The sequence below is a fragment of the Erinaceus europaeus genome, chromosome 13 (genome assembly GCF_950295315.1).
Source record: "Erinaceus europaeus chromosome 13, mEriEur2.1, whole genome shotgun sequence".
Lineage (NCBI taxonomy): Eukaryota > Metazoa > Chordata > Mammalia > Eulipotyphla > Erinaceidae > Erinaceus > Erinaceus europaeus.
Genome location: NC_080174.1, coordinates 43,280,223 through 43,306,390, shown reverse-complemented (window position 1 = coordinate 43,306,390; position 26,168 = coordinate 43,280,223). Strand labels below are relative to the sequence as shown.

General features: G+C 45.6%; 1 protein-coding gene across 2 annotated transcripts; it reads right to left on the bottom strand.

Moving 5' to 3' along the window:
* Positions 1 to 43: 43 nt before the first annotated feature.
* On the bottom strand, positions 44 to 24,656 carry SMPDL3B (sphingomyelin phosphodiesterase acid like 3B). 2 transcript variants are annotated; one of them, XM_016187841.2, is made up of 8 exons: positions 24,293 to 24,656; positions 14,168 to 14,381; positions 9,518 to 9,615; positions 6,058 to 6,201; positions 4,246 to 4,415; positions 1,674 to 1,854; positions 1,455 to 1,588; positions 44 to 691 (listed from the first exon to the last, which is right to left on the bottom strand). In XM_016187841.2, exons 1-8 carry the CDS (start codon positions 24,351 to 24,353, stop codon positions 326 to 328), a joined length of 1,368 nt encoding a protein of 455 aa, XP_016043327.1. In that variant the 5' UTR covers positions 24,354 to 24,656; the 3' UTR covers positions 44 to 325. The 2 variants fall into 2 exon arrangements, with proteins under 2 accessions (XP_016043327.1, XP_060061645.1); XM_060205662.1 differs by lacking the exon at positions 14,168 to 14,381 and having other exon boundaries at positions 24,293 to 24,478.
* Between the last annotated feature and the right edge of the window lie 1,512 nt (positions 24,657 to 26,168).

The window sequence follows — 26,168 nt, the reverse complement described above, 5'->3', positions numbered from 1 at the left end:
GTACCAGGACATAAAGGAGAGTACAGAATTAGCACGAAGCACCTTTCCCGGAGACTCCTTTTATTCTGATTATCCGACAAAGGGAGTAGATGTAGATTCATTACTGCAAGGACTAGGAAGGTCGTTTACATGTTCGAAGAAATAACAGGCAAATGTGCCATTGCTTGCTTGCTTGCTCTCGTTATAACCTGACAGAATTGCGAGGTCCTCGGGGTTTTATTTATTGAGCCCGAAGTGCTATCCAGTTCCCTCAGTGCTGGCGGCGGAAATGGTGGGAAAGTTCCCCTCTTGGAGGCGCTGCCTGGCCCCAGAAGGAATTCCCGGGTCACCGAGCCTGCACGGTGCACAGGCCCAGCAGCGCCGCCAGTAGGAGCGCGAAGCCGGACGCTGGTTTGGCTGCGGGGCTTCGCAAGCAGGACTCGTAAGCAGCAAAGGCCACCTCGCGCATTGCGCACACCTGCTCCGTGCGGCAGACCTCCCTGCAGTCCAGCAAGTCGTAGCTGACTGAGTTGTAGACGTAGTAGCGCTGCAGCACCTCCTGGTCGCTGGCAATGCGATCCAATGCCTGGTGCATGGACTGGACTCCTGCATCTGGCACCCTGTAGGCCTCTGTCACCCGGTACTCGAGCTGCCATTTTGGCGTCCCCTGTGCATTCGCTTGGCTCAGATTCACGTAGTATGTCATCATGTCCTGGAGAGGGGGTGTGAGAAGCATGGTTTGTGAGCAGCTATGCTCTTCCGCCCCCAATCCTGTGCCTTGTATATGCCTCCAGATTCATTATAGGAATAGCAATGGGAGTTGGGGACAGCATGATAGTTATGCAAAGGACTTTCATGCTTAAGGCTCTGAGGTCTTAAGTTCAATCTTAGCACCACCATAAGCCAGGACTGAGGAGTGTTCTGGTCTTTCTCCGTCTCTTGCTCTCTGCATCTCTCTCATTACAATAAAATAAATTAAAATATTTTGGTCTGTGAGGTGGGGCACTGAATAAAGCATTGAAGAATAGCATGAAGAATAGCAATGGCGACAACCACTGCACAGCGACTACTTATTAAGTGTGCCTGACAGATAGCCTTCGATGTTTTGTTTGTTTGTCTATCTATGGTTAGTTTGAGTGAAAGAGACTGAATCTTCCTTCGGTGCAGTGGAAGCCAGGCTCAAACCTGGGTTGCACACAACAAAGCCGCTTATCCAAGTGAGCTATTTTGCCAGCCCAGTAGTGACTTTGGTTTTGCTTACCCTTCCACCTCCTGAGCATAAGGCACAGGGCCTGGCATATAAAGATAAAGCTTCCTCCAAAGCCAGAATGCCGAGTTGGAACCTGAGTTGGCAAATCAGTGCACTATCCAAGCGAATAAGATGCAGTATTGAAAGCAGAGCTGGGGAAGGCAGTGAAGCATTCGGCTCCCACTCCAACCCTCCTCCTCTGGCCCCAGCGGACCCAGCTCCTGACCTTCAGACTCAGTGTGGCTCGGTCGTATTCAAACAGCCGGATGCCTGGATTGTTGGCCCCATTGATCACCCCAGTTAATGTGGTTTTCCAGGGAGTGACCCCAGGCGTGAGGAACATGACACTGATGGGAACACCTTCCAGGAGAGAAACAGAAGGAGTGAGAGAGGCTGGCAAGAGAAGGAAGGAGGATGGCTGGAGGTTGCCCTCCAGGTGCAGTACCTGCATCATTATAGAACATCCGAAAGCTGTCAGTGTGTTGGTGCCCAAAGAACTGCCCTGCAATGACCTTATGGTGCTTGTGAACCACCTTCAGGTACTCTGCATTGAAGGCCTCCCGAAACCAGGCTTTGTGCTGAGTCTTCTCGAAGAAACCCGGAGGAACGTGGCCAATGATGTACACCTGCAAGAAGGGTGCTCAGGCAGGAGGGGCTCCGAGATGCTTTCCCCAGCCTCTCGCTTTCACCCCTCAGATGCTCAAATGCACCTGCTATATGAGCCCCTCACCCTTCCTCCCCTCTTGCAGGCAGATCCCAGCATTTTCTCTGCCCAGCCATAGATGTCCTTCTTGGCCCTTTCTTTGCCCATGCTGCCTGCTGCCCACACACCTGGAGGGCCCTTCTTCTTCCACATCTTTGTTGTTGCTTTATTATTATTATTTATTTATTCCCTTTTGTTGCCCCTGTTTTATTGTTGTAGCTATTATTGTTGTTATTGATGTCGTCGTTGTTGTTGGATAGGACAGAGAGAAATGGAGAGAGGAGGGGAAGGCAGAGAGGAGGAGAGCAAGATAGACACCTGCAGACCTACTTCACCGCTTGTGAAGCGACTCCCCTGCAGGTGGGGAGCCGGGGGCTTGAACCGGGATCCTTACATCAGTCTTTGCACTTGGTGCCACCTGCGCTTAACCCGCTGCACTGCCGCCCGACTCCCTACATCTTTGTTTTTTTTATTGCCCCCAGGATTGTTACCAGGACTTGGTGCCTGCCTGCACAGTGAATCCACAGTTCCAAGCAGCATTTGTTTTATTTTTCTTTCTTTCTCTCCTCCTTTCTTCCTTTCTCTTGCTTTCTTTTTGTTTGATAGAACAAGAGAGGAATTGAGAGGGTAGGGGGAGACAGAGAAAGAGAGAGAAACAGACACCTGCAGAACTGCTTCACCACTTGTGAAAGCTTCACCCCTGCAGGTGGGGACCAACTACTTGAACTTGGGTCCCTGCACATGGCAATGTGTACACTCAACCAAGTGCACCACCACTCGATAGCCGATATCCCCTCCCCCCATCTTTAAGTCCTTCTTGGCCTTTCAGCTCAAAGGCACCTTCGCATGAGACCTTTCTGATCCCCCAGAGATAAGGCTTCTCTTCTTGGAGCAATCAGACACCATCGCTATACCTTCCTCACAAGCTAGCTTGTGGGGAGGGGAAGCTAGCTAAGAGCATGACAGCTGTGTGTCACCCACCTCTCGAGTCTGAGTGTTCTCATTAGGAGCCGCATCTAACTGGTGGAGTTGTGAGGAAGAGAGGAGATCATCTATATGAAGCCCTCAGTCGCAGGTTTGACATGCAGTGAGCGTTGAGAATCCCTAGCTGGTAAATTCTGCTGGGATGAGACACTTTTTCTCTCTGCACTTTCTGAAGGGAGGCTGAGTCAGCCTACTCTGCCACTTGAGGAAGACTGGCTCTGAATGAGTGCAACCTAGAATGCTGCCAGCTTTGACTATGGACTGCAAGCTCAAATGAACAGGGACTCAGAGGTTATGTAGGTTCCTGTGCTAACTATACATGGCCTTTGAGTCATATTGATGGGGTAAACAGTTAATTGTATTTATATGTTTTCTTCAAGTTTGGGAGCTACTCTCTGCCTTAATTCAGTTTTCTAGTTCAATTCTCAGTTCTGACTTTATCTTCCCAGACAATATTTTTAGTCTACCTCCATGTTAACTGTCAAGATGAAGCAAAAATTACTAAAGTCATGGGCCCCTTGGAACATAGGCTTCCTACGTTCCAAAATAGACTTACCAGCTTCTTACCACACTATGATCCCTATTCTCACCTGCTCCCTTCCTATTTTCTGGTTCCTGTTTATTAAACATTTTGTCCTTCCTCATATGTTACTGTCTTTCGGCCACCAAGTTACAGATGCTACTATGATTCCATCCTGAACTCCCTGGGCAGACAAACTCACCAAATGTGTCCCAGAACCTCCACAGAAACAGGATGGGAGGTATGGATAGACCTGCCAAAGTCTGTATCCAACAGAGAGGCAATTACAAAAGACAAAACTCCCACCTTCTGCACTCCAAAAACAATTTTGGGCCATACTCCCAGAGGAGGAGAAATGTTAGGGGGAAGATAACTAGAAGGTTCTGAAATTCAATTCCATCAGGACCCAGGGAGAGAAGAGGAAAAAACGAAAGACATTTGGAAATAGTAATAGGTATATGTATGACTTAGAAAAGAAGGTAGGACCATAGGAAAAAATGGGCAAATATATATACAGATAGTTATGGAAATAATAGCCAGTTCTGATCTGTGACCTTGGGAGAACCACTGCAGTTTTCAATGGAGGGAATGGAGACATTCTGGTGGTGGGAACTGTGTGGAATTGTGTCCTTGTTATCTTGTAATTCTGTAAACCAATATTAAATCAATAATAAAAAGAGAAAGAAGGGGAGGAGGAAGAGGAAAAAGAGGAGAAAGGGAAGGAGAAAAGGAGGAGAAAGAGGAGGAAGAGAAACAACTCCAGACAGCAGGAGGAGGAGAAGGGGGTGGGAGGGAAGCAGAAGCTCTTACCTTTTCTCCGGCTCTGGACGCATTGGTCAGCACCTCATCTAGCCACTGGAACTGCCGGGCAGGGTCAGCCATGCCTTCTGTCTGTTTATTGTTGCTGTAGTACAGGTTGGTGTTGAGGACCACGATCCGCCCACTGCTTGGTCCTGGCAACTTCTCAGAATAGAAAGCACCTGGGACATCACAGCAATTAGAAATGTTACCAGCACCCAGTAGGGAGAAAACCAAGAATGTTGCTGAACACCTTGCATGCGTGGTGTCTGTAGCAGCAGGGTTGAGGAGCTCTTCTTGCACTGCTGCTTCCTAAGGGTGGCTGCTGCAAGGAACCTACTATTATGCTGAGAATAGTGCCTGGTACATAGCTTAAGTGCTCAGTAGGTATTCACTTCAGATCTTCATTAATGCCATGAGTTTAAGAGCACGGGACTGGAATCACCCTGAATTCTGCCCCTAAGTCTGCTTCTCCTAAACTGTGTGTCTTTGGTCAACTGATTTAGTAACTGCAAGTTTCAATCTTCTTACCTGTAGAAGGGAATAAAGTGAGTGCCTATTTCATGGGGATGTTGTTGAGACAACATTAAAACAGTACTGGGAAAAAGTCCAGTTGGTTGAGCTTACATGCCTGAGGTTCTCAGTTTGATTCCTAGCACTGCATGTGCCAGAGTGATGCTCTGGCTCTTCTCCCTCTCCCTCTCCCTCTCCCTCTCCCTCTCCCTCTCCCTCTCCCTCTCCCTCTCCCTCTCCTCTCTCTCCCCCTCCCCCCCTCCCCTCCCCCTCTCCCTCCCCCTCTCCTTCTCCTTCCCTCTTCCCCTCTCCCAGTAGACTAAATAAATAAATAAATAATCTTTTTTAAAAATTAGATCAGGTTCAGGAGCCTGGCGGTAGTGCAGCGGGTTAAGCGCGTGTGACACGAAGCACAAGGACCAGCGTGAGGATCCAGGTTCCAGCCCCCAGCCCCCACCTGCAGGGGAGTCGCTTCACAGCGGTGAAGCAGGTCTGCAGTTGTCTTTCTCTCCCCCTCTGTCTTCCCCTCCTCTCTCCATTTCTCTCTGTCCTATCTAACAATGACATCAATAACAACAACAGTAATAACTACTACAACAATAAAAAAAAAACAACAAGGGCAACAAAAGGGAAAATAAATAAATATAAAAAAAATTAGATCATGGGAGTCGGGCGGTAGCGCAGCGGGTTAAGTGCACTTGGCGCAAAGCACAAGGACCGGCACAAGGATCCCGGTTCGAACCCCGGCTCCCCACCTGCAGGGGAGTCGCTTCACAGGCGGTGAAGCAGGTCTGCAGGTGTCTGTCTTTCTCTCCCCCTCTCTGTCTTCCCCTCCTCTCTCCATTTTTCTCTGTCCTATCCAACAACGACGACAACAATAATAATAACTACAACAATAAAACAACAAGGGCAACAAAAGGGAATAAATAAATATTTTAAAAAAAAATTAGATCAGGTTCAATCTCTGTCACTGCCATAAAACAGAACTGAGCAGTGTTCCAGTATCTCTATCTACCTTTCTTTGTAGCTCTCACTCACTAAAATAAAATAAACAAAATATTTGGGGACCAGGCACTGGCACACCGGGTTCAAGCTTCTGGTCCCCACCTGTAAGGGAAAACTTCACAAGTGATGAAGTACTGCTGCAGGTCTCTATCTCTCTTCCTGTCTCCATCTCCCTCTTCCCTATTGATTTCTCTCTGACCAATAGAATGAATGAATGAATGAATGAATGAATAAAACATTTTAAAAGAAATCACATCAGTCTTGGCATACAGAAGTACTTCTCGTAGGAGTAAATGGCAGTAGTACCTTCTTTGAAGAGAGCAACGGACTCATTACTGAGCCATGGTCTCCACAGTTCTGCTATCTGATTGTAGATGTTGTGGCTCCCGGCTGGTAACTGACTTTTGGGGTGAAAGTCATGGTTTCCCATAGCAGCATAGACTTTTGTATCTGAAAGGAAAAAGAGGAATATCGATATAAAAATATAATAATTGCTGGAGTCAGTCACTTAGTTGCCAGCCACCAGTGCTAATGGGGAAGCGTGACAGTACCGATAAGGGGCATACAGAGATAAGCAGAAAACCACATTTGATAAAATCTGGCAGAACTGTACTTGGACCTGGAAAGGAAACGCAGTGAGTTCTCTGATCCTGGCTCCTAACTCCATTCTCAGCAGGAAGTTTCCTGCTTGGTTGGAAAGGCAAGAGAAAGCTAGATTGAAGTCATCTTCAGATCCATTAACAGTTACTTGGTCATTTAGTAGTTTTGCCCTTGTCAATTCCAGACTCCTCTGTCAGGGAAGGAACCTGGTTCACTCTGGGAGATCTTAGGAGTTTCTCTCTTCCGTGAGTAAACACGTATTTGTTGAGCTCCCAGTGTGAGCCAACACGTAGACCTAGGAACCAAGCACCTAGTCCGGCCCCAAAGACCCTCAGTGTGGTAGGGTAAAGAGGTGAGTGCTGTCTCAAATGGGGAAGAGCCACTGGCAGTATGATTCTGTATTGTACAACGGACTGGGAGTGGGGGTCTGGAGAGCCCTTCCTGAAAAAGTGGTCTGTGAAATGAGGGGTGGGGAGCAGGATGGGGAGCAAGTCAGTTAAATTTCTTTCTCACAAGTAACTTCATTCCTCCTCTTATTTTACCTCTGTGTCTAGCACACCAGAAGTGCTGGTTACATAGTTGATGATAAACACTGATTCCTCTGCATTCAAAACAAGACCGCACTTTCATCTGAGCTTGACTCACCCCCCGCGGGTGACCTTGAAACAATGGGGGAGACTAAAACCACCCATTCAAAACTAGGAAAATGTCCTGTTAACAAATGCCATCTCAGCACCTCGTCTCTGGAAATGCAGAGAATTGTGCCAGTGAAGGAGGCAGCAGGACTCTATCAGAAGTTGCTTATAAGGCTGGGAGCCAGTGTTCTAGATGCCTGGATAAACCTCCCTTCTCCAAAGAAAATACCAGCAGCTGCTGAGCAACCATTTAAGAAGAAAGCACATTCCCCAGAATCCCAAAGGGCAGATGAGAAGATAGAACATCCCTCCCTTAATTTTCTGCCTCTTTATGTCTGTAAGAAGATCTTTGCGTGGTCTGGGAGGTGACACAGTGGTTAAGGAACTAAACTCTCATGCATGAGGTCCTGAGTTCAATCCCTGGCAGCACATGTACCAGAGTGATGTCTGGTTCTTTCTCTCTCTCTCTCTCTCCTCTTATCTTTCTCATTAATAAATCAAATCTTTTTTAAAAAGAAAAGAAAAGAAGAAAATATTTGCAAGCATAAACTACATGAAAGCACAATCTGACATCTCTCTCCCTTTCATAAATAAATGCGTACACCCACTATTACCACTCCCTCTTCTCCCCTTCTTTTATTTTCTTTTCTTTTTTCTTTTTTTCTTTTCTTTCTTTCTTTCTTTTTCTTTTTGCCTCCAGGGTTATCACTGGGCTCAGTGCCTACACTACAGATGCACTGCTCCTAGAGGCCAGTTTTCATTTTTATTGGATAAGACAGAGAAATTGAGAGGGGAGGAGGAGATAGGGAGAGAGACAGAGACACCTGCAGACCTGCTTTACTGCTTGTGAAGCAGCCCCCCTGCAGGTGGGGAGCCGGGGGCTCAAACCAGAATCCCTGCATGGGTCCTCCTGCTTAATACTATGTGTGCTGAACTGGGTGCACCACCACCTGACCCCGAATAAATCTTTAAAGTGAGGGGATAAAGGGGCTAGGAAGACAGCATAATGGTCATGCAAAAGACTTTCACGCCTGAGGCTCTGAAATTCCATAAGCCAGTGCTGAGTAGTGCTCTAGTCAAAAGGAAAAAAAAGGCGAGGGGACAGGGTGACAGGCGGTGGTGTGCCCAGTGGAGCATACACATTACCGTGCACCAACTCTCCAGGCCTCACCTGCAGGGGCAAAGCTTCATGGACAGTGGAGCAGTGCTACCGGTGGCCTTCTTGCTGCCTCCCTTTCTACTTCTTTCTGACTCTCACCCTAGATCAAAGAAAAAGAGGGTGGCAAGAAGCCTGATTCAGTCCCCAGGACCTTTTTTTATTTTGATTTTGTTGTTGATGATGTTGTTTTTCTTTGTGTGCATGCATAGCTTCACTGCTAGGACATTTTTAAAAAATATTTATTTATTTATTCCCTTTTGTTGCCCTTGTTGTTTTATTGTTATAATTGATGTCATTGTTTTTGGGTAGGACAGAGAGAAATGGAGAGAGGAGGGGAAGACAGAAGGGGAGAGACAGATAGACACCTGCAGACTTGGATCACCACCTGTGAAGCGACTCCCCTGCAGGTGGGGAGCCGGGGGCTCGAACCGGGATCCTTACACCGGTGCTTGCGCTTTGCACCACCTGTGCTTAACCCGCTTCATTACTGCACAACTCCCACTAGGACATTTTTTATATTATGAGAGACAGAGAGAGAAATAAGGGGTTGAGGGTTGAGACACCATCACAGCAATGGGAACTTGTGTACTGCCATTGTACCTCCCATGTGATGCTGAGGCTTGAACTATGCACACAGAGAGTCACCTGTCATATCCAGTGTGCTATCAGTAGGGCCCTGCACCCAGGACATTGTGTTCTGCACAGCATGTTTCAAAACATTTTCAAGGGCACCCAGACCTCATTCTCCCTGTCTTGCCCCATAGAGCTGCTGCCACAATCACACACAGTTTCTGCCTGTTCTGTGAGGCTCTGAAGACATTGGAAGCACCAAGGAACAGCACCCTTGCTGGAGATCTGATGGACAACAGATAGCAACTCTAGAGGCAGTGCAGGACACAGGGCAGATGTGCGAGTCTGCAGGAGACTTTATCAACGATGATGCCTTGAGGAGGGGCTGAGTCTGGTGTGCCAAATCAACAGGGGCAGAAGGCAGTGAAGTTTCAGGCATTTCCATAAGGAGAATTCAGGAAGTGAGTTCCATGTTCCTAGCAGGACAGTTGGGAAGTAAGCAACGACCTCTGGGGGTAGGGAGATAGCATAATGGTTATACAAAGGACTTTCATGCCTGAGTCTCCAGAGTGCTAGGTTCAACCAGCAGTGCTATTACCCAGAGCTGAGCAAGCTCTGGTGAATAATAGTAATAGCAAATTTATTAGTATTACTTTTCTCTGTGTAGTACTGACTTAGAATCTAGTCACCAGCTGCCGGGATGCAGGTCATTCCTCCAGATCTTGCCCTGCCGTGGGTCCACTGTGCCATGGATTTCCTGGGGGTCAAGTAATGCAGTAGGGGACTGACGGAAAAGCCTTACCTGGAAAGACCTCTCTGATGAGGTTGGTCAGTAGCTCCACAATGTCCAGAACGGCCTTCTCACTCAAGTTCTCATTAGGTACGTGGGGCGTATCATCACTGCAAAACACCAAGTCAGGAGCAAAGGAAGAAACAGACAAGAAGCTGGGGAGCTAGGCCTCAGTTTTCCATGGACAGGGAGTGGCCAGTCAAGAAGGGAAGTCACACAGGACATAGTTCAAACCCGGGCTCTGCCATTATCCTGATGCATATCCTTGGGCTGGTTGCTTGATCTCTCTAAGCCACCACAAGCTCATCTGCAAAGTAGGAATAGTAATGGTGCCTCCTCATAGAGTGTGTGTGTAAGGGACATAGATTAAGTGTGTGTGTAGGGGGGAAATTATGTATTCAAAAGTAGAATAGTAGCTGCTAGGTTGTCATTCACCTTAGCAATTATTAATATAAGTGTAATTATTTAGTGAGGAAGTTTGAGTTTCAGTTCTACCTGTAACCCCCACAGAGTGGAGAAAACTTGTTATTTCCACTCCTTTCTTTTTTGCTATTTATCTATCTATCTATCTATCTATCTATTTTTGGTCATTTCCAGAGCTTCACCACTCTGGACCAGTTTTTTCAGATAGAGACAGAGGGAGAGATGGAAGGACACCACAGCAACGAAGATCCCCTCCCAGCCCCCAGTGTGGTGGAGGCCGGGCTCAAAGCAGGGTCTTGTGCATGGCAAAGCAGGCATCCTCCCAGGTGAGCTATCTAGCCTGCTTCTCTGCTGTATGTGAGCGTTGGCAGGTCAATCCATACTGCAGCCTGTTTCTGTCTTTCCCTGGTGGGGTAGAGCTCTGGAGAGGCAAGTTCCAGGACACACTGCTGAGGTCATCAGCCAAGAGAAGTCAGGACGGAATCATGGCGGCATCTGCAACTTGATATCTAGGGCTGTGGAAGTCTCAGTGGTAGCTACTGGCTTTCGTGAGGTTTATCATTGTAGATACTTGTTGTTTTGGGGAGGAAACCTTTCTGTTCCCTGTTACTGCATGCCTGTACCTCCCAGTAGTCCTGCCTTGGTTTCTCTTATGTTGTAGGATTTTCATTAAAACACATTAGTTAGGGGAGCTGGGTGGTAGCGCAGCGGGTTAAGTGCACATGGTGTGAAACGCAAGGACCAGCTTAAGGATCCTGGTTTGAGCTCCCAGCTCCCCAATTGCAGGGGGGGGTCACTTCACAAGCAGTGAAGCAGGTCTGCCGGTATCTATGTTTCTCTCCCCCTCTGTCTTCCCCTCCTCTCTCCATTTCTCTCTGTCCTATCCAACAACAACGACAGCAATAAAAACAATCATGACAACAATGATAAACAAAAGGGAAAAATGGAAAAATAACCTCCAGAAGCAGTGGATTCATAGTGCAGGCATGGAGCCCCAGTAATAACCCTGGAGGCAAAAAAAAAATACTAGTGACTACAAAACATAGAAAACACTCTGCATGGTGTACACCAGTGGTAGCTGCCAGTTAAGCTCATTAATTTCCCTGAAGCAGTACCTGCAGCAACTGCTTTACCCCAGCTGCTCCAGCAGAATGCTCATGTTTCAGATTCTTGGCTCCTATCTGTCCCCAGATCTTCTCTTTCCCCATTGCCCTCTCCTTTCTCTTCTACCTTGCTGAGAACTTCTATAATGTGGATCCAGGAATTCCAGGGACTCAGTGGTCCAAGCTCTACTGTGGAGTAATTCTGAACTACTCGGTATTCTGAAGCCAAACTCCTTGGAACAACTTGCCAAAGCCCATGTCCAGCAGAGAAGCAATTACAGAAGCCAGAATTCCCACCTTCTGCACCTCAAAAACAATACCCCCAGTGGGGGAGAAGTGATAGGAAGAAGAGGATAAGAGGGCTCTGAACTCTAGCTCCATCTGGTCCCAGAGAGAGTGGAGGAAAAGGAGAGGGACATTTGGAGGTAGTAATGGTGTCATGAGTGGCTCGTAGGGGAAGAGAGGATTGGATCTGGAAGAAAAAAGGGGCAGTTATGTATAAATGGAGACAGACAGTTGTAGAGATGATGGTTGGCCCACGTCTACAACCTTAGGGGAACTGCAGTGGCTTGCAGTGGAGAGACTGAAGATTCAGAAGTCTGGTGGTAGGACAGTGTGGAATTATACCACTATTGACATGTAATTTTGTAAATCAATATTAAATCACTAAAACTTAAAAGAGAGAGAGAGAGAAACCAAGGCATAGAAAAGTAAAGAATTCTGCTTTAAGTATATAAAACTAGAGAGTGGTGAAATTAAAAAAATAAAATATTCGGGCTGAGAGATAGCTCACCTGGTAGAATGCCCACTTTACCATACTCAAGAACCTGGGTTTGAGCCCCTAGTACTACATAAGAGCACCAGCATGGTACCAGGAAAATTTTCACAGGCAGTGGAGTCATGCTCTGGTAGAATACTGAGATGTAGGATGGTAGGAACATTCCCAGAATAGAATCCTAGCTTCCTTCCTCCCTAAGGTTCCTACTTTCATTTGCTCTATTCCTACTTTATGGCTCCCTGTTTATTAAACATTTTGTCCTGATTGCCATCTTACTGCATTTCAACCACCAAGTTGCAGACACTACTATGATTCCATCCCGACTTCCCTGGACAGAGGACATCACCAATGCTTTCTGGAGCCTCACCTCTTCAGAGCCCTACCCTATTAGGGAAAGAAAGAAACAGGCTGGGGGTATGGATTGACCTGCCAATATCTGTCGGTCTGCTTCTAAATTCTGCTTCTAAGACCCTTTCTGTTTCATTGGTTTAATCCCCCCCCTGCTTAACACTGTATTCTATTTACATAGCCACTGTTAACTAAGCACCACCCTGCCTCCAGGGCATTGCTTTAATCCTCACTGTTTTGCATGCCTTTTCCTTCTCCCCACCCCCATCCTACGTACATCCTCTTTGGACCTGACACTTCCACCTCAGGATATATAAGGACAGGATTGTGATTAGAGATAGCTTAGATTGCACTGCGTTCCACATGAATAAAGACTGAACTGTGTACCACTCAGCCATGAGTCTCTGGTCGTCTCTCTCCCCTGCCCGCGAAGCTAGCCCAGCAAATATCCATGTCCAGCAGAGAAGCAATTACAGAAGCCAGAACTCCTACCTTCTATACCCCAAAAAGAATTTTGGGAGTGGAGGGTAGATAGCATAATGGTTATGCAAAAAACTGACTCTCATGCCTGAGGCTCCAAAGTCCCAAATTCAATACCCCACACCACCATAATCCAGCTAAACAGTGCTCTGGTAAATAAATAAATAAATAAATAAATAAATATAAAAAAGAATTTAAAAAAATAAGAATTTTGATCTATACTCCCAGAGGAGTAAATGATAGAAGAAGTAGATGAGAGGTCTCTGTACCCCCATTCTACCAGAACCTGAAGTGCTTAGCAGGAATCCTTTTTTTTTTTTTTTCAGTACTCTCAATGAAAGGGAAGTGAGTCAGGAAAACACCAGAGAAAACCAGGCAGGGTTTCACTTATCTGAGAGAGAGAAGAGGGGAAAAGGAAAGATATCTAGCAGTGGTAATAGGTATAGGGGTGAACTAGAAAGGAAGTGAAGGCAGGACTATTAAAAAATGCAGGGGGGAATATATATACATAGATATAGATAGATAGTTATAGAATTGCCCTTATTAGCGAACTTGGGAGAACTACTGCAGTTACCTATTGAGGGGGATGGGGACACAGAACTCTGGTGGTAGAAACTGTATGGAATTATACCCCTATTATCTTACAATTTTGTAAATCAACATTAAATCACTAACAAAAATAAATCAATAAAACAGGGTGGAAGAGGGAGAAAGCAATCAGAAGGGTGGCCATCCTTCCTCATCAGCTCCCTGGTTCACCACCTTTTGCAGGAAGCCCCCTCTCCCAAGTCTGTCAGATGGTGCCAGGTGCTCAGTAAGAACTGCCCCCCTCCAACCCTGTGTGCTTCTCTCCTCTCTAGGATGTAGTGATCAGTGGGCTTGTCTGCACACCCAGGAGACTGTGAGCTCCTTGAAGATGGGCCCAGGTTTCCTGGAACTGAGCACAAGAAAAGCTGCTCTAGCAGGGAATAGGGGAAGGTGAGTGGGTGAAGTGGGGACCTGGAGGGAAAAAGGAAGGCTGTGCTGAGGAAAGCTGAAGGGCTAGCAACATCCTAGAAGGGGAAGCAGTGGTAGAGTGAAATCACCGCCCACCACCACCACCACACACACACACAGCAGTGGCGTAAGAGTGAGAACTTTCCCAGAGTTGCCAGCAGCTAACTGGGCCATTTCCAGCCTTTCCAACTTCCAATCCCACTGCCAGCTCGTGAATTTGGATCTAGGGACTGGAGTCCCTAACCCCCCCCCCCCCCCCCGGCTTAGAACCCAGAGTTCTCCCTGTGTCCACACATGCCACATCTCCAACTGCGTGACAGCTGCATTCCTTTGAGAAGAACAGGCATTTCAGTGGCCAAGCACACAAATTTTGGAGTCAGTCAGGGTAAGGGCCCTTAGGCAAGTTGATGGCTCTGAGTTTCAGGACTGTCCTCTCTAAAACAGGGCTGGCATGTACACTAAGAGGGACATGCAGGGCAGGTGCCAGGCTGGTGGGTGACCCAAGGCAGGGGCTATTGTCCTGACCACTCTCACCCAGTCCAGAGAATGAAGTCAGGTGCTGGCTCGAAGGCCTTCATGGCGTAGATGGAGGAATTGATGAGGATCCAGGGAGAATCGCAGAGATAATCACCCCAGGGGCCTGCGTTGGGCACCTGCTGGTTGCCAGCGGATGGGCACACCTTGAAGGGGTCTTCCGATACGGTGTAGTTAGGGTCAAAGTGTAGGTCAGAGATGTGCCAGAACTTTCCTACAAGGGAAACAAGAGCCTCCCTTAATGTTAGTCCCTCATTGAGTCTGGGTGGGCAGGGAATTGGGGGGCACTCTGGGCTGGGGCAGGGGACACTGCACTGGTGAAAGGAAGTTCTTTCTGAACCCAGAGTCTGACTTTTTCCAGAGAAGCACTGAGCAGAGAAGGAAACAGGTTTGACTCTGGTCTAACCTATGACCTTTGACAAAGCCTAAACCACCTCCTCACCTCAGTATCCTCAAGTAGCACAAGGGGTTAGGCAATGTGCCCCCAAGAATCTCTTGAGAGTTTTAAGTAGAGTGCTGGCTTTTATTTGTTTGCTTGCTCGCTTGCTTGTCATTGTCAGGCTTTGCTGCTCTGGGCCAACTTTTTCAGAGAGAGAGAGAGAGAGAGAGAAAAGTTGAAAGAGAGAGGGAAAAACTTCCTCTAGTACTGTAGAGGCTGGACCCAACCCTGGGTCTGTACATGGCAAATCAGGTATACTTTCAAGCTAAATTATTTTGCCAACAACAGAGGGCTTGCTCTAAAGCAAAGGGAAAGGAGAAGCAGGAGGTGGGCAGTGGTGCACCTGGTAAAGCACACATTGTATCATGTGCAAAGATCCAGGTTCAAACTCCCAGTCCCCACCTGTAGGGAGAAAGCCTCACAAGCTGTGAAGCAATGTTGCAGGTGTCTCTCTTTCTCTCCCTTTCTTATCCACTATCCCTCAATTTCTCTCTGTCTCTATCAAAAACAAAAGAAAGAAAAAGGGGGGAAAATAGCCACAGGAAGTAGTGGATTAGTTGTGCGGGCACCAAGCAATAACCTTGGTGGCAATAAATAAATACATACATACATACATACATACATACATACATATATACATACATAAAATAAAGCAAAGCAGAGATAGAAAGAGTGTCACTATTAAATGCTCAGACTCTGGAGTTCTCCTGAGCCCTTAATTAGAGCCAGCCCTTACCTATATGTATTTCCTGGGAAATACATATAGAAATCTGACCTGTGAGAGGAAGGCTTGTAAAATCTTGCTAACTAGGGTGGGGATAGATAGCATAAAGGTTATGCAAAAAGATTTTCATGCCTGAGGCTTCAAAGTCCCAGATTTAATCCCCAGCACCACCATAAATCAAAACTGACTTTTGGTGAAGAAAAAAAAAATCTTGCTGACTAGTCCCAGGCAAAACCTGAGCGATCAGTGGTGCTGCTGGAGAAATAGCTCAACTGGTAGAGCATCGAATTTTTATGCCTGAGTTCCAGTTTAACTCCTGGCAGTGTATGTACTGGAGTGATATCTCTCTCTGTCTCTCTGTTTCTTTTTTTATTTTTTAATTATCTTTATTTATGTGTTGGATAAAGACAACCAGAAAAAGAGAGACAGAGACAAAAAGATACCTGCAGCACTGACTTCTTCACCACTTGCAAAGCTTTTTTCCTATAGGTGGGGACTGGGGACTTGAACCCGAGTCCTTCCATATTATAACATGTGCACTCAACCAGATGTGCCATCACCCAGCCCCCCTTCTCTCTCATATGAAACTCTTTCTTTCACATGTAATAAGTAAAATAAATATTTGAAAAAGTAAACCATTAATCCCCCAACAAAGAAATTAAAAAAGAAGAAGGAGGAGGAGGAGAAGGAGGAGGAGGAGGAGGAGGAGAAGGAGGAGAAGGAGGAGGAGGAGGAGGAGAAGGAGGAGAAGGAGAAGGAGGAGAAGGAGAAGGAGAAGGAGGAGGAGGAGAAGAAGAAGGAGGAGGAGAAGAAGAAGAAGAAGAAGAAGGAGGAGGAGGAGGAGGAGGAGGAGGAGGAGGAGGAGGAGGAGGAGAAGGAGAAGGAGAAGAAGAAGAAGAAGAAGAAGAAGGAGAAGAAGAAGAACAGGGGCCAGGTGGTGGCACACCTGGTTGAGCGCACATGTTACAGTGCGCAAGGACACAGGTTCAAGCCCCCAGTCCCCATCTGCAGGGGGAAAGCTTCACAAATAGTGAAGCAGTGCTGCAGGTGTCTCTGTCTCTCTCCTTCTCTATCACTCCCTTCTCTCTTGATTTCTGTCTCTCTCCAACAAATAAATTTTTAAATTTTTTAATTTGTTTAAAAAAAAAAAAAGGACCAACAAACAAAAGCCAGGCAGTGGGCAATGTGTGTGCTGATGGACCCTGGGGGCACCAGCCCAAAGAAAAAAAGTGAATTCCAACTGGCCTAAATTCCTGATGTGGGTGTGTCTATGGGGGCAGCTAGAGCTGCTGCTGGGAGTGGTCCTCTGCAGAAGTGGTTGACCAAAACCTGAACTCACCTCTGAACTACGTGAGGCGGAACTGCCAGCAAGCTCTCTGTGCAGAGCCTGCAAGATCACTCATCTACATGGTGTACCTGCTTTTTTTTTTTTTTTTTAATTTTTTTTTATTCCCTTTTGTTGCCCTTGTTGTTTTATTGTTGTAGTTATTATTGTTGTTGTCGTTGTTGGATAGGACAGAGAGAAATGGAGAGAGGAGGGGAAGACAGAGAGGAGGAGAGAAAGATAGACACCTGCAGACCTGCTTCACCACCTGTGAAGCGACTCCCCTGCAGGTGGGGAGCCGGGGTTCGAACCGGGATCTTTATGCCGGTCCTTGTGCTTTGCGCCACCTGCGCTTAGCCTGCTGCGCTACAGCCCGACTCCCGGTGTACCTGCTTTGTCATGCACACAAACCACGTTTGAGCCTGGCCCCTCAGCACTAGGGGAAGAGTTAGTGCTATGGTGTCATTTCCTCTCTCTCTTTATCTGGGAAACAAATAAACAAAAAAATCCAGCCCAGAACAGTGTAGCCCCAGTGACAACAACAACAAAAGTCTCTCCAGGCTGAATGGTGGTGTATCTGTAGAATGTCCATGTTAAAATGCATAAGGACCTGGGTTCAAGTTCCCAGTCCACAGCAGCAGAGGGGAAACTTTACAAGCAGTGAAGCAGTTCTGAAAGTGTCTCTCTTTCTCTCTCCCTCTCTATCTCTCCTTCCCTGTCAATTTCTCTGTCTATATGAAATAAATAAATAAATAAAATATTTAAAATTTTTTAATTGCCTTTATTTATTTAGTGGATAGAGACAGCCAGAAATGGAGAGGGAAGGTGGTGATAGAGAGGGAGAGACAGAGAGACTCTTGTAGCCCTGCTTCACCACTTGTAAAGCTTCCCCCGGCAGATGGGGACTGAGGGTTCGAACCTGGATCCGTGAGCATTGTAACATGTGCACTCAGCCAGGTGTGCCACCATCTGGCCCCTAAATGAAATATTTTTCTAACTTTCTCTGTGTTGGTAGAGAGAAGGTTGTGGACCAGTAGTTGCTACAGTGGGCAGAGCATTGGATTCCCACTCACGAGTTTCAAGTTCTGTCCCTAATACCACATGTGCCAATGCTCTGGTTCTTTCCCTCTTTCTCACTAACAAATAAATAAACCTTAAAAATAATGATAATAATAAGGGGCCGGGCGGTATCGCACCGGGTTAAGTGATGTAGTGCAAAGTGCAGACCAGTGCAAGAATCCTGGTTCAAACTCCCGGCTCCCCATCTACAGGGGAAGCACATCTTCACAAGTGGTGAAGCAGGTCTGCAGGTGTCTGTCTTTCTCTCCCCCTCTCAACTTACCCTCCTCTCTCAATTTCTCTCTGTCTTATCCAACAACAACAGCAGCAGTAACAACAATAACACCAGCAGCAATAACAACAACAACAATGGAAAAAGATGGCCACCAGGAGCAGTGGATTCATGGTGCAGGCACTGAGCCCCAGCAATAACCCTGGAGGCAAAAATTTAATTAGTTAATTAATTAATTAATTAAAAATAAAGGGGCCATTAGTCCCCCAATAAAGAAAAAATAGAGAGGTCAGGAAGATAGCACAGTAGTTTACACAACATATTTCCATGCCTGAGACACTGAGGTCCCAGGTTCAATTGCTGACACCACCATAAGCAAGAACTATGTAGTGTTCTGGTTAAAGATTAAAATAAAATAGTGGTCCAGGGAGTAGCACAGTAGATAAAGCATTAGACTCAGGCTGGGGAGACAGTATAATGGCTATGCAAAAGACTTTCATGCCTGAGGCTCCAAAGTCCCAGGTTCAATCCCCAGCACTACCATAAGCCCAGCTTAAGCACACACAGTACTATGTAAAGGGCCAGTGCTAGGAACAGGGTTTGAGCCTCTAGCTCCCCACTTGTAGTGGGGACACTTCACAAGCAGGTCTGCAGGTGTCTATCTTTCTCCCTCTCAGTCTATAGGTGTCTATTTTCTCCTTCTCTTTCTCCTCCACCCCTCTCAATTTCTCTGTTCTATTGAATAAAATAAAGAAAAAAAAAAAGGAAAAATAAAATATTTTTTAAAAAAGTGTTGGACTCTCAAGCATAAGGTCCTGAGTTCAATTCCTGGAACACATTACCAAAGTGATGTCTGATACCCTCTTTCTCTTTCTCTCTCTCATTCTCTTTCCATCCTCTCTCTCACCTCTTATTCCTCTCACTAATAAAATCTTTTGGGTGGGGGTAGATAGCATAATGGCTATGCAAAGAGACTCTCATGCCTGAAGCTCCATAGTCCTAGGTTCAATCCCTCTCAATTTCTGGCTGTCTCTATCCAATAAACAAATAAAGATAATTTTTTTAAAAGTGGGGGAAAGTGGTCTGGGAGGTGGCACAGTGAATAAAACATTGTACTCTCAAGTGTGAGGTCCTGAGTTCAGTCCCCAGCAGCACATATAACAGAGTCATGTCTGATTATTTCCCCCTCTCTTTCCTCTTATCATTCTTCATGAATAAATAAATAGGTAAAATCTTTTTTTTTAAGTTTTTTTTTTTTTTGTGAGGGAAAGACACCACAGCATCAAAACTTCCTCCTGTGAGGTATATAGGCTGGGCTAGAACCCCCCAAAAGTGTCTTTCCTGTCTCCCCTGATTTAAGTTTGGTCTCAAGAAAGGATCAGAAACTTGGACACGCTAAGGTGAAAATGACTGACTAAGCACATTGTGATCCTCCTTTGCTGCTCTACAGTCATCCTTACCAGGAAACATGCTTATTAGTATTACTATTGTTTTACTAGTTTATTCATTACTTGGCAGAACACTGCTTAGCTTTGGCTTGTGGTGGCCAGAAATGAAACATAGGGCTTTGGAGTCTCAGGCATGAAAGTCTGTTATATAACCACTGTGGTAGCACCCCTGAGCCTATTAATTAATTACTTTTTCTTTTTTAAAACATTTTGTTTATGTATTGGATAGAGACATAAATCAAGAAGGAATAAAAAAAGAAAGAAATCAAGAGGGAAAAATAAGGTAGAGAAGAAGAGAGGGGTGGGGGAAGATATTGTAATGGTTATGAAAACAGACTCTCATGCCTGAGGCTCCTAAGTCCCAGGTTCAGTCTCCTGCACCTCCATAAACCAGAGCTGAGCAGTGTTCTAGGAAAAAAAAAAAAAATATATATATATATATATATATAGAGAGAGAGAGAGACAGAGAGAGAGAAGGAGAAGGAGAAGGAGAAGGAGAAGAGAAGGAGAAGAAGAAGAGAGAAAAAAGAGATACCTGTAAAACTGCTTTACTGAGGAGTCAGAGCAGCGCAGCAGATTAAACGTACGTGGCTCAAAGCACAGGGACCGGCTTAAAAGGATCCGGGTTCAAGCCCCGCTCCCCACCTGCAGGGGAGTCGTTTCACAAGCGGTGAAGCAGGTCAGCAGGTGTCTCTCTTTCTCTCCCCCTCTCTGTCTTCCCCTTCTCTCTCCATTTCTCTCTGTCCTAGCCAACAACGACTACATCAATTAACAACAACAATAATAATTACAACAATAAAAAGCAACAAGGGTAACAAAAAGGAATAAATAAATATATTTTTAAAATATTTTTAAAAAACTGCTTTACTGCTCATGAAGCTTCCCCCGCCCCACCGCAGGTGGGGACTGGGGGCTTTAATCTGGGTCCTTGTGAACTGTAACGTATATGCTCTACTGGGTGCACCACCACCCACATCCTAGTTAATTATTTTTTTAAGATTTTAAAAAATATTTATTTATTTATTCCCTTTTGTTCCCCTTGTTGTTTTATTGTTGTAGTTACTATTGATGTCGTTGTTGTTGGATAGGACAGAGAGAAATGGAGAGAGGAGGGGAAGACAGAGAGGGGGAGAGAAAGACAGACACCTGCAGACCTGCTTCACCACCTGTGAAGTGACTCCCCTGCAGGCGGGGAGCCGGGGGCTCAAATCAGCATCCTTACGCCAGTCCTTGTGCTTTGCACCACCTGCGCTTAACCGCTGTGCTACCTCCCGACTCCCATAATTATTTTTAAAGATTTTTTTTATTTGTACATCTGAAGGAGAGAATTTCACCTGAGACAGAAGAGAGATAGAGAGAGAAAAGTCAGAGCATCACTGATGTCTTGTGGCTTAGACGCTCCCTTTACTTCCTCTAAAGAAAAGACAGAAACCATTTCCCTGCCCCACACAGGCTCTTTCTCAATTCACCACAAACACCTAGCAGTTCTGCCCCTTTGACGTTAGTCAGCCTTCAAAACATTTAGTGGATATTTCTCCACTTCGGAAACTCCTTGTAGATGAGAGAGATTCAAGTGTCAGCTGTTGGTTTGTCTCTCCTTACAAGTATAGTCATTGTGTAAAACTGAAACTCTTGGGGCCAGACAGCGGTTAAGCGCTCACATTACAGTGCTCAAGGACCTAAGTTCAAGCCCCTGTTCCTTGCCTGCAGTGGGAAAGCTTCACAAACGGCTGCAGGTGTCTCTGTCTCTTTCCCTCTCAATTTCTCTCTGTCTGTATATAATTTTAAAAAACAACAACAACCACTAGGGAGCCAGGCGATAGGGTGGTGGGTTAAGCGCACGTGTCCCGAAGCGCAAGGACTGACATAAGGATCCCAGTTCGAGTCACTTCACAGGTAGTGAAGCAAGTCTGAAGGTGTCTTTCTCTCCCCATCTTTGTCTTCCTGTTCTCTCTCAATTCTCTCTGTCCTATCCAACAATGACAGCAATAACAACAAGAGCAACAAAATGAAAAAAAAAAAATCGCCTCCAGGAGCAGTGGGTTCGTAGTCCCAGAGATAACCTGGAGGAGGAAAAAAAAACAAACCTGAAACTCTTTACAGTAAGGAGACAAGGAGGCACTCCCTAGACAGAAAGAGGGAGAGAGAGAGGGAGATTGATTCCCCAAGTCTTATTCAGAAGAAGCCAATGTAGAGAATATATGGTGCAGTGAACACAAGGTCCAGCAGGGGGCTTCACGTCCTTATAGGGAAAGGGATCACAAAGACCTCATCTTCTGCTGGGCCCAACCCCCAACACCATTCCCACTGGGCCACAGCTCATTCTGCTCACAGGACCTTTTCCTTCACTTCCCCACAGCCACACTCTGCCTTTCTCCATGTTACTCAGGGGGGTTCCCCTCTCATTTAGACCTCAGTTGGTTCTTTCTGGTCAGACTCCAGAGTTACTTCCTCAGAGGAGCCTTCCCTGATGACCTTTTCTCAAACACCACTACCCTCACCACCTATCTGGTCACTATTTTCCTCAGAGCACTCTCATATATAATTTTGTTTGCTTGCTCACCCTTTAACTTTCTTGTTCTCAGTGTCAGTTCCATAAGATCAATTTACCACAATTTCTTACATCTATGCTTTGTCCCTACAACAATACCTGGATGTGAAAGAAGCCTAAATATGTACTGAATGAATGAACAAGACTGTAGGAGTGTAATTAGAATGCTAAGTACTCAAAGAATAGTAGCAAAGTTCCTGGCCTTTTACAAACTTATCTCATATTATCTCTGAGATAATTCTGTGAAGTGAGACTCTATGCCCATTTCACAGACAAGGAGACTCAGTCTCAAATCTGCACTCTCTTATTCCAAGGATTTGACACAGTATTGACTCAGAGGCTGCAGAAAAGTGACTTTTATTATATATTACCCATAAAAGAATGGGAGACATAGGCTTCTATGGGATTAGTGAACATCAATGCTGTTAGCATGTCATGGAAAAAGGAGAGAGAGAGAACTAAAACCTCACTCTGGCATATGCAATGCCAGGGATTGAATTTACGACCCCATGCTTATGTTGGATAGGGTCCAACACTATCAACTGCATGACTTCCCATCTCACTCCCTAACTGTTCTCTTTCAAGTGAAAGAAAGCTGGGTGTAAATCTCTGTCAAGAAAAAATGTAGTACGTACTACACTCATAACACACCATTTAACACAACGATGACACGTTGGGGCTAAACTGAATAATCTGTACAACACAGTCAGTCGAGAACATTTGAGAGAGACTGAACCTGGGACTTTAGAGCCTCAGGCATGAAAATATTTTTGCATAACCAGCATGCTGTGTCCCTCAACCTCTTCTTTTTTTTAAAATTTATTTCTTTATTGGGGAATTAATGTTTTACATTCAACAGTAAATACAATAGTTTGTACATGCATAACATTCCCCAGTTTCCCATTTAACAATACAACCCCCACTAGGTCATTTATTGTCCTTCATGGACCTGTATTCTCCCCACCCACCCACCCCAGAGTACAGAGTCTTTTACTTTGGTGCAATACGTCAATTCCATTTCAGGTTCTAGGTGTGTTTTCTTTTCTGATCTTGTTTTTCAACTTCTGCCTGAGAGTGAGATCATCCCATATTCATCCTTCTGTTTCTGAATTATTTCACTTAACATGAATTTTTCAAGGTCCATCCAAGATTGGCTGAAAACGGTGAAGTCACCATTTTTTACAGCTGAGTAGTATTCCATTGTGTATATAGACCACAACTTGCTCAGCCACTCATCTGTTGTTGGACACCTGGGTTGCTTCCAGGTTTTGGCTATTACAAATTGTGCTGCCAAGAACATATATGTACACAGATCTTTTTGGATGGATGTGTTGGGTTCCCTCACCCTCTTCTCTTTCTACCTCTTAAATAAATATTTTTAAAAGAAAATTTGAGGGGCCAGGTGGTGGCCCACCTGGTTAAGTGCATACACTACAGAGCAAGGGCTACTACACTGAAAGAACTTGTCTGTTCCTCTTCAGTGAGAAGTGGAAGTGTGGGGTGGCAGCATAGCTCATCGGAATGGTGCACTGCTTTGCACAACAGTTTCGAGTTAATTCCCCCATCCCATTGAGGGAAGTTTCGGTGCTGTGGTTTTCCGCCTCCTTCTCCTCCTCCTCCTCCTCCTCCTCCTCCTCCTCCTCCTCCTCTTCCTCTTCCTGTCTTCTTCTTCTTCTTCTTCTTCTTCTTCTTTGTCTCCCTCTCTCTCTCTCTCTCTCTCTCTCTGTCACTTAGGGGGAAAAAAGCAGAAGGGTAAGGGCAGTTTACCAGAAGGAATGTGTGGGAAGAACCAGTAAGGGGGTGCCCCACCCAAGCTCTTAGCTAAGAAAGGTGGAAGTAGAAACCCGACCACTTTATGCAAAGCAAAGACTCTTTGCCTCCAAAGCTGGTTCCTCCACTTGAGGGGACTGATTTGCCTGAAAATGCAGGCACTATGAAATTCTCTTTAACATTGATTTTGTTTTTAAATTATAGAAGTTCACATTATAGAAAGTTTGGAGAAAAATCCACCACTTCCCGTTTGTGAGCTTGGGCAAGTCTGGTGCTCACTCTGAGGCTTATTTTCCTCATTTGCAAAATAGGTATCATGGACTATGGACTACAGACAGTGAATGAGCTTTCGTTAATTTCATTTTTCAAATGGAGTTTTTTAAAAAAGAGCAGCATACATCAAGTGTCTATCACAAGCCTGACCCATTAAAAAGTGCTCAATAAATGAGGGGTGTGTGTGTGTGTGTCCCCTATTTTTAGCAGCATTTTTCGTTTTCAAAGAAGTTTCCGACAACCCCCTCGGATCCCAAGCTCCCAGTACAAAAACAAAGACATCACAAGGCTTTCGAAACGCCTACCCGACTGGGTCCTGGCAGCTCCAAGTTGGATCAGGATAATCAGCAGCTTGAGCAGCCTCATTCTTGGGGTTCACCTTCCAGGAGCCGCGGGGTTCTCCAGCAGCTGTGTGCTCTGCAGGTTTCTGTCCTGAGACCTTTTGTTCCCAGTCCCAGAGTTTAAGTCGCGCCTGCCTTTTTCTCTTTTATCCAGCAGGGTGTGAGCTGGATCCGTTTAAAGAGATAACAGCAGCCAGAACTTTGCACTCTGAAGTAGACAGCACTACCTGTCCTGCCAGTTTCTCAGAGCCCGGTGCAACCAGCAACTGTGTTCTCCAGGGGTCCACCCAATCCAGTCACTTGAGAGGAAAATACTATTCACTTTTCAAGTTTTTACGTTGCATGTCCCCAGGAAGACAAACCTTTAGTCCTCAGAGGAACTTAACTAGTTGGTACAAAAGCAAGTAGTTTGACTATAAAATGAAGGAAGTCTGAATTACCATTCACGCATGTGGGTGTTAACTGAAGAAAGGAAGGAAAATAGACAACTAGATTTTCTTTCTGCCTTTCTTCCAATTTTACCCCTTTTTCTTTTTTACCAGAGCACTGCTCAGCTCCAGCTTATGTTGGTGCTGAGGACTGAACCTGGGACCTTTGGCACCTTAGACATGACAGCCTTTTATTTTCTTCAGGGTTATTGCTGGGGCTCGGTGCCTACACTACAAATCCACTGGTCCTGGAGGCCATTTTTTCCTTTTTGTTGCCCTTGTTGTTTATCGTTGTTGTTATTGCTGTCATTGTTGTTGGATAGGGCAGAGAGAAATGGAGAGAGGAGGGGAAGACAGAGGGGGAGAGAAAAATAGACACCTGCAGACCTGCTTTACCACTTGTGAAGCATGGGTCCTTGCACTTGGCACTATGTGCTTAACCGGCTGCACACTGCCCAGTCCCCCTAAATAGGCATTATTTTTACAGGTGCCTTTGATATGGAAAGGGCAAGAAAGCTCAGTTTCCTCATTTGTAAAATGAAATGATGACAACACAACAGTGACAATAGACACATTTGGTTGTTATGAAGATTAAGTGAACAAATATGGTGGACATTGCTTTTTTTTTTTTTTCTTTGCTTCCAGGGTTATTGCTGGGGCTCAGTGCCTGCACTATGAATCCACTGCTCCTGGAAGCCATTTTCCCTGTTTTTGTTGCCCTTATTGTTATTGTTGGTATAGCTGTTGTTGCTGTAAATGATGTCCAATTAAAATTCCATATCAAGGCATAAATAAGGAATTGAAGCAAGGCATTTATTCTTTTGCAAGAGGGCTTGCAACCAACAGTGGCTGTCAGGCAGCAGCGCACCCCCTTCACCCTCCTCCCATCTTTTATAGCTGACTCAGAACTATCTCCTCCACCCCTGGGCTGGGCTTCAGAGCTCACAATCTCCTCCTTTCCTTACCAGCATAGAACAACTGTTTAGTACAAAAATTCTTCCTATAAATTGTTACCTATGACCACCTGTGGCCAGTAGTTTTGTATTCTTTTTTTTTCTTTAATTTTTTTTTATTATTTATTTATTCCCTTTTGTTGCCCTTGCTGTTTTATTGTTGTAGTCACCATTGATGTCATTGTTGTTGGATAGGACAGAGAGAAATGGAGAGAGGAGGGGAAGACAGAGAGGGGGAGAGAAAGATAGACACCTGCAGACCTGCTTTACCACTTGTGATGCGACTCCCCTGCAGGTGGGGAGCTGGGGGCTTGAACCGGGATCCTTACACGGGTCCTTGTGCTTTGCGCCACCTGCACTTAACATGCTGCGCTATAGCCCTACTCCCAGTAGTTTTGCATTCTTTAGGTCTGCTCTTTGAAGTGCTTGCTGATCCTCCAGCAGAGACCCTCAGACTCT

Coding starts and splice junctions, on each gene's coding strand:
- SMPDL3B (XM_016187841.2), bottom strand. CDS start 24,353: ATGAGGCTGCTCAAGCTGCTGATTATCCTGATCCAACTTGGAGCTGCC. Junction 6,202..9,517: donor CATCAGAGAGGTCTTTCCAG/GTAAGGCTTTTC, acceptor TTTTCCTTTCAG/ATACAAAAGTCTATGCTGCT. Junction 4,416..6,057: donor CGTTGCTCTCTTCAAAGAAG/GTACTACTGCCA, acceptor GTGATGTCCCAG/GTGCTTTCTATTCTGAGAAG.